This window comes from Bos javanicus, chromosome 1, assembly GCF_032452875.1.
Source record: "Bos javanicus breed banteng chromosome 1, ARS-OSU_banteng_1.0, whole genome shotgun sequence".
NCBI classification, from domain to species: Eukaryota; Metazoa; Chordata; class Mammalia; order Artiodactyla; family Bovidae; genus Bos; species Bos javanicus.
In genome coordinates this window covers 60,762,147-60,775,306 of record NC_083868.1, presented here as the reverse complement: position 1 = coordinate 60,775,306, position 13,160 = coordinate 60,762,147, and the positions used below count along the sequence as shown (strand labels likewise).

The window sequence follows — 13,160 nt, the reverse complement described above, 5'->3', positions numbered from 1 at the left end:
AGAATGAAAACCACAACCACAGAAAACTAATCAAGCTGATCACATGGACCACAGCCTTGTCTAACTCAATGAAACTATGAGCCATGCTGTGTAGGGCCACCCAAGATGGACGGGTCATGGTGGAGAGCTCTGACAAAATGTGGTCCGCTGGAGATGAGAATGGCAAACCACTTCAGTATTCTTGCCTTGAAACCCCATGAACAGAATGAAAAGGCAAAAAGATAAGACACTGACAGATGAACTCCCCAGATCAGTAGGTGCCCAATATGCTACTGGAGAAGAGTAGAGAAACAACTCCAGAAAAAATGAAGAGACAAAGCCAAAGTGAAAGCAATGCCCAACTGGGGATGTGACTGGTGATGGAAGTAAAGTCCAATGCTGTAAAGAACAATATTGCACAGGAACCTGGAATGTTAGGTCCATGAATCAAGGTAAATTGGAAGTGGTCAAACAGAAAATAACAAGAGTCAGTGAACTAAAATGGACTGGAATGGGCAAATTTAACTCAGATGACTATTATATCTATTACGGCGGGCATGAATCCTTTAGAAGAAATGGAGGCGCCCTCATAGTCAACAAAAGAGTCTGAAATGCAGCACTTGGGTGCAATCTCAAAAATAAAAGAATGATATCTGTTCATTTTCAAGGCAAACCATGCAGTATCAAAGTAATCAAAATCTATGCCCCAACCAGTAAAGCTGAAGAAGCTGAAGTTGAACAGTTCTATGAATACCTACAAAGCCTTATGCTGCTGCTGCTGCTGCTGCTAAGTCACTTCAGTTGTGTCCAACTCTGTGCAACTCCATAGACGGCAGCCCATCAGGCTCCACCATCCCTGGGATTCTCCAGGCAAGAACACTGGAGTGGGTTGCCATTTCCTTCTCCAATGCATGAAAGTGAAAAGTGAAAGTGAAGTCTCTCAGTTGTGTCTGACTCTTAGTGACCTCATGGACTGCAGCCTACCAGGCTCCTCCGTCCATGGGATTTTCCAGGCAAGAGTACTGGAGTCGGGTGCCATTGCCTTCTCCAACAAGGCCTTCTAGAACTAACACACAAAAAAGATGTCCTTTTCATTATATGGGACTGGAATGCAAAAGAAGGAAGTCAAGAGATACCTGGAGTATCAGGCAAATTTAGCCTTGGAGTACAAAATGAAGTAGGGCAAAGGCTAAAAGAGTTTTGTGAAGAGAATGCACTGGTCATAGCAAACAACCTCTTCCAACAACACAAGAAATGACTCTACACATGGATATCACCAGATGGTCAACACCAAAATCAGATTGATTATATTCTTTGCACCCAAAGATGGAGAAGTTCTATACAGTCAGCAAAAACAAGTACAGGAGCTGACTGTGGCTCAGATCATGAACTCCTTATTGCCAATTCAGACTGAAATTGAAGAAAATAGGGAACACCTCTAGACCATTCAGGTATGACCTAAATCAAATCCCTCACAATTATACAGTGTAGGTGACAAATAGGTTCAAGGGATTAAATCTGATAGAGTGCCTGAAGAACTATGGATGGAGGTTTGTGACATTGTACAGGAGGCAGTGATCGAGACCATCTCCAAGAAAAAGAAAGACAAAATGGTTGTTTGAGGAGGCCTTACAAATAGCTGAGGAAAGAAGAGAAGCTAAAGGCAAAGGAGAAAAGGAAAGATACAAGCATCTGAATGCAGAGTTCCAAAGAACAGCACAGAGAGATAAGAAAGCCTTCCTCAGTGATCAATGCAAAGAAATAGAAGAAAACAATAGAATGGGAAAGACTCGAGATCTCTTTAAGAATATTAGAGATACCAAGGAAATATTTCATGCAAAGATGGCACAATAAAGGACAGAAATGGTAGGGACCTAACAGAAGCAGAAGATATGAAGAAGAGGTGGCAAGAATACACAGAAGAACTATACAAAAAAGATCTTCATGACCCAGATAACTACAATGGTGTGTATCACTCACCTAGAACCAGGCATCCTGGAATGTGAAGTCAAGTGAGCCTTAGGAAGGAAGCATCACTATGAACAAAGCTAGTGGAGGTGATGGAATTCTAGTTGAGCTCTTTCAAATCCTAAAAGATGATGTTGTGAAAGTGCTACACTCAATATGCCAGCAAATTTGGAAAACTCAGCAGTGGCCACAGGACTGGAAAAGTTCAGTTTCCATTCCAATCCCAAAGAAAGGCCATGCCAAAGAATGTTCTGACTACTGCACAATTGCACTCATCTAACACACTAGCAAACTAATGCTCAAAATTCTCCAAGCCTGGCTTCAACAGTACATGAACCAAGAACTTCCAGATGTTCAAGTTGGATTTAGAAAAGGCAGAGGAACCAGAGATTAAATTGCCAACATCCATTGGATCATCTAGAAAGCAAGAGAATTCCAGAAAAACATTTACATCTGCTTTATTGACTATGCCAAAGCCTATGACTGTGTGGTTCACAACAAACTATGGAAAATTCTTAAAGAGATGGTAATACCAGACCACCTAACCTGCCTCCTAAGAAATCTGTATCCAGGTCAAGAAGCAACAGTTAGAACTGGACATGGAACAACAGACTGGTTCCAATTCAGGAAAAGAGTAAGTCAAGGCTGTATATTGTCACCCTGTTTATTTAATTTATATTCAGAGCACATCATGCAAAATGCTGAGCTGGATGAAGCACAAGCTGGAATCAAGATTGCTGGGAGAAATGTCAATAACCTCAGATACACAGATGACACCACCCTAATGGCAGAAAGCAAAGAGGAACTGAAGACCCTGTTGTTGAAAGTTGGCTTAAAATTCAACATTCAGAAAATTAAGATCATGGCATCCAGTACCATCACTTCATGGCAAATAGACGGAGAAACAATGGAAACAGTGGCAGACTTTATGTTTTGGGGCTCCAAAATCACTGCAGATGGTGACTGCAGCCATGAAATTAAAAGATGCTTGCTCCTTAGAAGAAAAGCTATGACCAACCTAGACAGCATATTAAAAAGGAGAGACATTACTTTGCCGACAAAGGTCTGTCTAGTCAAAGCTATGGTTTTTTCCAGTAGTCATGTATGGATGTGAGAGTTGGACTGTAAAGAAACCTAAGCGATGAAGAACTGATGATTTTGAACTGCAGTGTTGGAGAAGACTCTTGAGAGTCCTTTGGACTGCAAGGAAATAAAACCAGTCAATCCTAAAGGAAAGCAGTCCTGAATATTCATTAGAAGAACTGATGCTGAAGCTGAAACTCCAGTACTTTGGCCACCTGATGCGAAGAACTGACTCATTAGAAAAGACCCTGATGCTGTGCAAAACTGAAGGCAGGAGGAAATGGGGACGACAGAGGATGAGATGGTTGGATGGCATCACTGACTCGAGGGACATGAGTTTGAGCAAGCTCCAGGAGCTGGTGATGGACAAGGAAGCCTAGCGTGCTGCAGTCCATGGGGTCGCAAAGAGTCAGACAAGACTGAGGGACTGAACTGAACTGATGTAGGGAAAGTATTGGGAGATGTATCTTTTGTAGTTCAGAGATAAAATGGCATCTAATTTCTTCCTCCCTTTTTCACTAATGATGTCTTTTCACTGACTAGACACTGTTTTTTTTCTTCTCACCCAGGGGCAATGTTTCCAACACCTCCCACTCCTATTTTCATTAACTCTCAGCAGCCTGGGTTTGCTACACTAATGAGACTGTTGGCTTGTTTTTGGTACCTTGAGATTTTGAGCAGAGAGTCCAGCCTTATACTCAGCCTTTGACCCTTAGGAAGGGAGTATTCAACAGATTAAAGAAAGACTATTCTACTGATCAATTACCTTCTATTTTAGAGAAATACATGGATTAGTAAGATATTTTGAGACTGAGTATAAAAGAATAAAAATACAAAGAAATCTACACTGAGCCAGTACCACATCAATGTATGGAAGTTTTAAAATTCTCTTTTTAATTAAAAAAAATCTTTAACCTATGCTTGATTAAATTTCAAGTACCACCTAAGCAACCCATCCCTGGAGGGAACGCTTTAAATGAGAGCCTCCCTGCTTCTTTTGAAGCCATTTTACTATCTCTGGGGCCCAGCGTTTAAGTATACACCACTTGATGATATTAGTTAAGACTTGGCAAAGCCTCTCAACCAGCTACTCTTGGATGAAATGAAAGTGAAATGATGTTGGAAGAATAAGGCTTAAAAAGCTGGGATGGGGAAGGATCTAAGGAAAGATAAGTCGGTAGGGAATTAAGAGAATGAGAATAACTAATGGGCCATGATGGGGCTAAGATGATGATAACAGGGTGGAGCTGAGACGATAATGACAAGCTGGGAAACTTGAAGAGGTGAAGAGGAGGGTGGATGAGATGGTTTAGCAATATAAATGGTCTTGTTGAAATGAGAGCAGAGTGCATTTATCCAGCTGTGAACAGTGTGATGAGAAAATATTAAGCTGAATCCTTTAAACAGGATGAATAATAATTGTAATAATAAAAATAAGATAGGATGTATAGAATATAATATGGAACAGTAGTCTCCAGCTGCTCTATAAATGCTGAAAGCAGTTTAGCTATTTATTTTCAAAGCTGGAAACTTTAATACCAAGTAACTGGTGGAGATTTAAAGCATTTTTCTCCTCCACACTTGTGGAACTAAGACACAATTGTTCACTGTGCTGTTATTGACCTGTTCCATCTTAATGCACTTACAGAACTTTGGCATTAAACCAAAACTTTCATCCAAGGTAGAGGAAAGCTCACTCTGCAAGGAGACTTGGTTTTCTTAGTGTCCATATGTACCGAGTGCCCAAATTTCAGCCAAAAATCTGGTCAGAATTTCTGAGCTTATGATATAAGATGGCAAGCAGAACAGATGTGCATATGTAAATATGCTTTCCTTTTTATGGTTTAGACTGTTGTTAATTTTCATTTATCCCTGGTCTTTATCTAACCAAGCTGCTAGGAGGAATGTAGAAAAGCATTATAAGCATTATGATTGTACTTACATCATAGGGTTTGGGGGTACCAAGTAAAGCATCTTATCCTTAATGCAACATTCTCTCTCTCTGAAAGAGCCTCAGAGAAGAGTTTAATTAAACCTGGGTCTTAATGAGTCAGATAGAGGATACCTTAAAGCCTGAGCTCTTTCAGCATGTTCAGTTTATGGTTAGTAGCTTTGGGATGGAACTCTGAGAAACTCATAAGCTGAGACCCTTGTGTTTAAAAGAAAAGCATGTCTTACTACTCACCAGTAGGTGTCATCAAGCACATTTGACTTCAAACTTCAGATGAGATTGTGTTATCATAAGTGGGTGGGATTAAGGAAAAGACTAAAAATCAAATTGTATCATGGCAAGAAGCTTATATCCTGACATAACTCTTGTCCTGGTATCAGTAATGTGGAAGGAAAAATTTGAAGGAAAATCTGAATTAGTGTTTACCAAAATAAATTTTCTGGATGCTTGGCTAAAGCTGATATGAACAGGAGGGCTTAGAGGGAGGAAAGGAGCTGTTAGTTACCAAGGTTCATCCATCAGAAGTTAAAGAGCCCAGCACCAGGACCAAGATATATGCCCTGAATCTGATCACTACTAATTTAAACACTCCAGAAAGTCTCTAATCTTGGTGGGTTCTCCAGAGGAGGGTAGGATTCTATTTGTAAGCTTACCACAATAGGGTGTTATCCTCTACTCTAGCTAATTTTTTTAAAGGCTTTGGATTTAAAATTTTACTAACAGCTCTCTGATCATTTAGCAGTGGCAGGAAAGACAGACAAATGCTGTATAGGAGATATGATCCCCTAGGTATGAAAACTCTTCTATTTTATAATTGTCCAAGTAGCTAAACATGAGTAAGATATACCTATATCTGTTTATCTATCCATATAAACTCTCCATGATGCTTACTATTTTTTCCCCTTCAGAGCGTGTTTCACCCACAATCCCCCACCCCCTTCAAGGTCAGTATTGTTTTTATCATCATAGCTCTATTGCTGGGTCATTCTCCATCATCTGTAATGTTCAAAACACAGAAAGGGATAAACACATTCACAAAATTCACATACACATACAAATAGGAACTTTTTTTTTTTTAATTTAAACCTTCAAAGAAAAGTCAGTCAGTTGTCCTCACATGAACTGAAAAACAGAAAACTGGTCTATACTTCAAGTTGGTCAGTAACTGGGGAGATAGTACTAAGCTAAGAAAGTGATTTTTTGTTCAATTAATACATATTACAGGTAACTATGAACTTACATATTTGGAACACAGCTAGTTAAATTCTGTAGCTCATAAAAATATGAATCTTCTAACTGACCACCTTATACAATCCAAATCTGAAATCATTTGTATCACTTGTAGAAATGAATTTACCTATCACCAAAGGTTGAACTCAACCATATTATGAGGACATTTCTTTTTCTTAAAATTGTGGCTAATTTGGGGACTTTTCCTTTTAAACACAACTATTTTAGAAAACACAAATGAGAAAACAAGGTAGTCATTTGGTATTCCTTTTCACAGAACTTTCCACACACTCAAATTAAATTTTGCTTCCTACAGCACATTTCAATGCAAGTTACAGCCCCAGCCTTCTATCTTAAGGCTATTTAAAGGCAAATTGGCAAATAAAATTAAAACAATACAAAAATCTGAAATGAAACCAACCTACCATTGAAATTAAATTCCAGAAAAGTGATTTGCAAATAACACTCAAAGACCTGAGGAAAAAAAATGGAAAGTAGGCCATGCAGGGCCTCGTGTGGAGAAAATAAATCCAATTAAACAAGATTATCATATACACTCTAAAGGAAATGTGCTCAGAATTAAAGGTTGGAAGCTGCTGTTTTCTAAGTTTGAAGACGGATCATGTTTCATTAACACTTGTCTAAACTAAAAATTAGGCCAGAAATGAGTGTAGATATGCAGAGTGTCAATAATGCAATGTGTTGCATATGCATATATTCACATATAGACAAACTTATTTTAATTATATTAGAAATGAGAATCGCAAGGTTTCAGGGATCAACTAGACAACTTAATAAAAGAATTATTCTTAAATTTCAAGTAAGGTCCAAAGTATTCTTAGAAGAATTCTGTTGAATAAGATTCTTCCCTAAAACATTGATGAAATCCATTTTCTTCCCCAGCCACTAAAAATACGACTGTTAAAATGTGTCTGTTTTTTCAGACATGACATGAGACTTAGTGTTCATGGGAAGTATCCCATTTTGAATTCCTGACATGCGCAATTATTTTAAGACATTTATCTTCTACTGTTGCTGCAGAGATTGACACCATTTTATCGTGTTGCCATCTTGCAAGTATCTTGATGTGACAAACATGCACATACACATTTGTCCCAATGGACAACATTCTCAAAGAGGTCGTGCTCCATCCAAGACAAGCTTTGTACAGTGTCACTAGGACTTAAGGTATCCTTTATGAGAACAGTTCTGCAGCCCCAAAGCCAAATATTTTATCTGATTACTCTTTATGATACATATAACAGTGAACAAAATGAAGCCAGACACTGTTCACAAAGGAACAGTGTTTGATATTGAAAACCAGTCCGGACCAGGATGGAGCTTGTGGGATTTTGTTGAACTTGATATATTCCCACAAACGGAATTGCTGATTGGAGAATGACCCTAGTTTGATTTTGCATTGTAGATAGACCGTAGATATAGCTTCTTTAGATCCAATAGTTTTAGAGAATATAGTTTCTCTTACTACTAATACTTAGGGCTTCTGCTGGTAGAAATTGAAAAGCTGTTCATGGAGACTTGGGGTAGCTGGTGTGAGAGGTGGTTATAGAAAGTACCCCCTTAAGTTTCCTATGTCTCATACGGACTTCTAATTTCTAGAATCAAATCTGTTCCCCACTCCTCTTTCCAATCAAGATGGCAGCCCATGTGAAATGCAGTTTCCTATGGAAAAAAATACTAACACACAGGATCCTTAATCTTTTTTATGGTGCCCCTTGAGTACTGAAGTCTCTAAGAAAAGATGACTGCTTCACTGTGGTCATAGCTCTAGGACAAGACACCTTCATTTCATTAAATATCCTATGTTGTCATCATCTATGTGGAATCCTACCTTCCCACCCTAAAGTGTGAAGATGTCTTGAAGCAGATGGTTGATGCAAATGGCTTGAAGGATTCTGAGCCAATTAATTTCCTTAAGGTGTTTTGAAAGTAGGAGAAAGTCCCAAAGCTTCTTTCTGTCCTCCCATCATAAAAAAAAGAGAACTTTCCCTCCTACTTTCCAGTAACAGAAACATATGTTTAATTTCAGCTGCTTCATTGTTAATATCTCTCATTGGAGGGTCTCCCCTCCTTACCCCCACTCTACATGGCTCATCAAGCTGACTGGGGATAAACAGCAGAGTCACAGCAGGAATGCAGTCCTAAACCCCTTCAAGCTGTGATTAAACAAAAACAAGGCTCAATAAATCAAATGTATTTCCCTTGGGTTCCCTTCATCATATTACTTGATTTTCTGCAGTGATAATAATAATACTGGAATTACACCAAAGAATAATTTGTATTGTCTGCAGCCAATCAGAAAATTTCAAATTTCCTTTCCTCTTATACCAGAAACAAATAACAAAAAAACCCAAAAATCAGGGTGCTTCCCTGCTCCTTAATTTAAGAGACACATATAAATAAATAAAACAAATAGTGTTCCATTTTTGATCTGTTTCTGATAGGTGTTTTTCCCATTAATTTTAATTTAGATTTATTTATTCTGAAATGAGTCCTGAATTGCATATATTTGCATAACTATCCTTGACTATATCGCTGCAGAAAATCCACTGAATTGTAAAATGAGGAAAGAGCCAACTCTAAATATCTGAGGGAGCGTTTCTCACTTTGTTAGTCTTAAATCATTTCCTGAGGGCTCTGAATACTGAGACATGGTAACCGGGCTCCCATCTCCTCCCCATCAACTCGCTTGGGAACAGCTCCTCGTGACGGACATGAACCAGACAGGCTCTCACCTTTAGAAGGACCGCAGGCGCAGAGTGAGGTGAGGAAACCAGCCTCAGGAAGTTAAAAATAAAGGGAAAGAAGAGAAAAGGCCAAGGACAAGCCACCATTGTTGTGTGTTTATCACCCTCAAGTGAAGAATTCCCGTGAGCTCAAGGCGCTGTGGTCGCAATTGCTGCCACTTAAAAAAAAAAAAATTAATAACCCTAGAATCTGTCTCCTCTGTTTGCCTCCCATCTGATTATTTATCCCAAGTGAACAGCCTTTCCATTCACTAACCCCATGTGGCGAGCGGGTTTGGGAAATGTTGAGATTATCTTCCAAGTTCAGGCACTGCATTGGGTTTGTTCACAGCTGCTTGCCATTCCGTTCCTGTTTTTCCATTGATAAAACGCATTGCACATGGCTGGGTTTGCATGATTAATACAGCTGTCTAAAGCTCGCTCTGAAAACAAAACAACCCCCCCTCCCAAATTAAAGTTCAAAAAAAAATTAAAATCCAGCCCACAAACAAACCAGGCTTGTAGAAATCTGCAGTCCGCCTGGCCTGCTTCCTCCCACAGGGAGACCAGTGTTGGCTCAGGGCAGGCCTGGCATCAGAACAGCCAGATTCTGTATCCAGAAAGAGGAAGAGATGGACCTACCCTCACCCGGCACTCCCAGGAATGGGTTCTCAAGTCAGACCACTGGCATGGAAGAAAAACTGGGGGGGAAAATCCTCCAAAGATCCCAGGCTGTGAGGGTGCCTGGACCACCCCTACAGCTTCATTTATTTTCTGTAGGATATTTTCCCAGGTATTGAAGAGAGAATGCTTCTTTTCAGCTCCTTATTATAACAGCAGTGTCACTTTATCTAGTAATAACAGTAATAATAATAATAATCGTTAACATAGTGGAATTCTCATGTAACAATAGAATTCTAAGAGCTTTGGCATGTACTAATCCAATTAATCCCCACACCCCTAAGAAACTAACATGCATCTTCTCCCACACTTTTAACCATCAAATTCCGCCCAAATTTCAGTCTACTCCTTGTTGCACCCAGGCACATATATAAACTCTAGCACATTATAAATAGACAGTATGTATGCATTCATGTTCATTAGATATGTATTAGATATATCTGTCTAATGAATTTTAAACACTCATCTAATTTATTTCATGTATTATAATGCTTATAATAAACAATACAGTTGCCTTAATATCCATACACCTTTACAAAGTTCATTCCAGACCCACTCAACACACAGAGATTTGAAAGCTTAGTCGTTAAAAAACATGAGCAGAGCTATCTGGCATCAGGACATCTAATTTCACACACTTATTCAGGCTGATTTACATACACACCTCTATTAATCATGGATAATTACTAGCATTGTTCTCTTTAATTCAGTTTTTCCAACTGTGAAATGGGAAAGAAATTATATTTTTCATGCCTACAAACTCAAAGTGGTGTTTTAAATAATATGTAAAAGAGAGCTTCAAGTTCCTCAAAAGAATGCTTATTGAATTCAAAATAATCCTATTCAGATACACATTTGTCTTATACTTTTTAAAGATGCACTTGTATCGAGTATTACGTTGCCTAGATATTAATTTGATAAAACTTGGTTTGGCTTCATTCTGTGCTTGTGCACAGTCACTCAATCGTGTCCAGCTCTTTGCGACCCCGTGGACTGTAGTCCTCCAGGCTCCTCTGTTCGTGGGATTCTCCAGGCAAGAATACTGGAGTGGGCAGCCATTCTCTTCTCCAGGGGATCTTCCTGACTCAGGGATTGACCCCAGGTCTACTTCATTGCACGTGGATTTTTTACCATCTGAGCCACCAGGGAAACCCTTGGCTTTGTTATAGATGGCTGTATTTTGGATTCTAGGGGTGTCTGAAATACCCACACTGTTAATAATGTAAATACAGAAGGATCCTAAGGCCAAACAAAGTATACTTTTCATTATTTTTCAACACTGTCATAACGCTCCACTTCAGAGGAGCCGCGGTTACACAGTTCTCTACTGTGAGGCACACACTTGCAGGGGATGCCCGACTGGGCATTAGCACCTGTCAGACTAGTCCATAATGATCAATCTAAAAAACCTGCACTTTTTTCCTGGTCAAAGGTGTAAAGCATGTCCTAGGAAAGGCTTCAGTGTTTAAGTGCATTGCTCCTTTCCCACTAGCCGATGGAAATAAGGGCCTTGATTTTATTGACAGAACTTAGGTAGCCATGTCAACACGAATTTACAGTAGAATCACGAGCCCTGATTAATTCACATGAAGATAACTGAGAGTTGACACGAATATCTGACAACAATCCCCTGACTCCTTTCACGGGAATAAAAGTCTAACTTCCTCCTGGTTTATCTCAAGGGGGATAGTTTGGCCAATACTTCACCTAGAATCAATACTTTACCCACCAATTCAGTGACTTAGACTCAACTGTTACAGGTGGGCCACACCACCAATTTGGACCCATTGTAACATGCACTTCTCTCTGTTGAATCCACTTCTTGTTTTGCTCTTCAACCGTTTCCTTCTTCCTTTTGCCGTTTCCTAAGAAGTTCTTAATCTCTCCTCATTAAAGTTTTCTAGCCAGAATAATTCTGAATTTATTCATGCTCTTATTTAGAAGTTCAAAAGAAGCTTGGAAATCTTAACCTCTCTTAGCATTTACATTGAGCTTCAAGTGAAATGGCTAAAAATCCTATAGCATCAATTTAAAGGTAGGAGAATTTTTAGTACTGGGACTCTTTCCTAATGCCTTTTCCTGTTTTCCTAGTCTGGATCGGCCTGCATCAGGCAGCCTTTCATGGTGATCCCTGCACTTAAACTTTGCTGTGCTATTTAGATTTCTATAGCCAGCAGGGACTTAAAGATGAATATATATAATTTTTGAAAATGCAAGCTCCCACTAAATTTTAATTTAATGGAAATATTTCTCTTCTATGAGCTTTATGAGAAAAAATATCTTTCAAAGTAACAATTACATGTGGGGGTTAAGTTTAAGTAATTGACAGTCTTGTCTTTTTAATTAAAAGGAATAAAGCTGCCTAAGAAGAGCTCAAAGAGATTTGCAGCAGAAAATACTGGCTTGCTGCCCCAAAGGGTGACAAGACCAGGATCTTGAATGGACAGAAAATGCTTATACAGGTCCCTTTGGTCTTTGGAGAGCACCCCCAGGGGAGCTCACCCTGGTGTTTGCATCAAGTGTGACATTTAGCAGGTGGGTAGCGATGTACTGGGAACTTCCAGTACATCCCTACCAAAAGGTACCAAAAGGTAGCTCAGACAGTAAAGAATTTGCCTGCAATGTAGGAGACCTGGGTTCAGTCCCTCAGCTGAATGTTAAATAGCCATGTACTTTGAGAAGAGTTGCTGAGTGTAGCCAAGAAGATGGTCCTTTCTTTGGAAGTTTTGCTCTAGGTTCAGAGAAAAGATCAAGAGTCCTTAAGATCAAGTGGCACTATTTAAGAGTCAAAAAGATGTATGTATATGTGTAATAGATTCCCTTGTACAATATAAACTAACACAACATTGCAAAGCAACTATGCTACAATAAAAATGAAAAAAAATAGGTAGAAAGTTTCAAAGGAAAAAAAGTCAAGAAAGAACACATATTCTTCCAAGAATTCAATCATCAGTAAAGTCTTGGCTCCTGACAAATTTCATAGGATAGCCCCGCAAAACTATAATCTTTCATTTTAGTCTGCCCCTTGGCTCCCTCTCTTTCTTTTTCACCTGAAATTCTTATTTTTGTTATCTGTATTTCTTGATCTTCTTTTTCTCTACATTTTCCACCATATTCACCTTGCATTTTTTTATACACTCTTTCTTTGACATCCTTCAAACAAAACCAAAGAAAAGGTTTTGATGGTGTTAGCATTCAATTCTTGACACTGGATACCACACAGTGAAGCACCACAAAGCCATTATCCCATCTATCTGGAGAGGCTAGATACACAACCTCCCTTTTACAGTCACTCTGTCCCCACAATGGTCTTTAATCATCACAAGTCATTTGTAGGCATTAAATTAAACAAGCACTGCCATAGGGGAAAAATCCCCCAGCTTAAGAGGTCCCACCTTACATCTCCCCTTGTACACTGCTGTGAAGAACACACCTGCCAAGTCAGGACACAGCGTGGCATAATGAGCTTGGAATTCCAATTTAAGGTGTTCATTTGTACCCAGATATATGATGGGAGTAGG

The 13,160-nt window shown here is 39.2% G+C and overlaps 1 protein-coding gene across 2 annotated transcripts in view; it reads left to right on the top strand.

The window, feature by feature from the left end:
• Positions 1–13,160, top strand: part of LSAMP (limbic system associated membrane protein) — a 707,286-nt gene that overhangs the window by 668,932 nt on the left and 25,194 nt on the right. The window contains exon 7 of one of the 2 annotated variants that reach the window (XM_061395219.1): positions 5,890–5,925. The exons of the other annotated variant lie outside the window; for it this stretch is intronic. Within the exon in view, the coding sequence (XP_061251203.1) occupies positions 5,890–5,925 (36 nt within the window). The remainder of the gene's footprint in view (positions 1–5,889; positions 5,926–13,160) is intronic. 2 annotated transcript variants of the gene reach the window in all.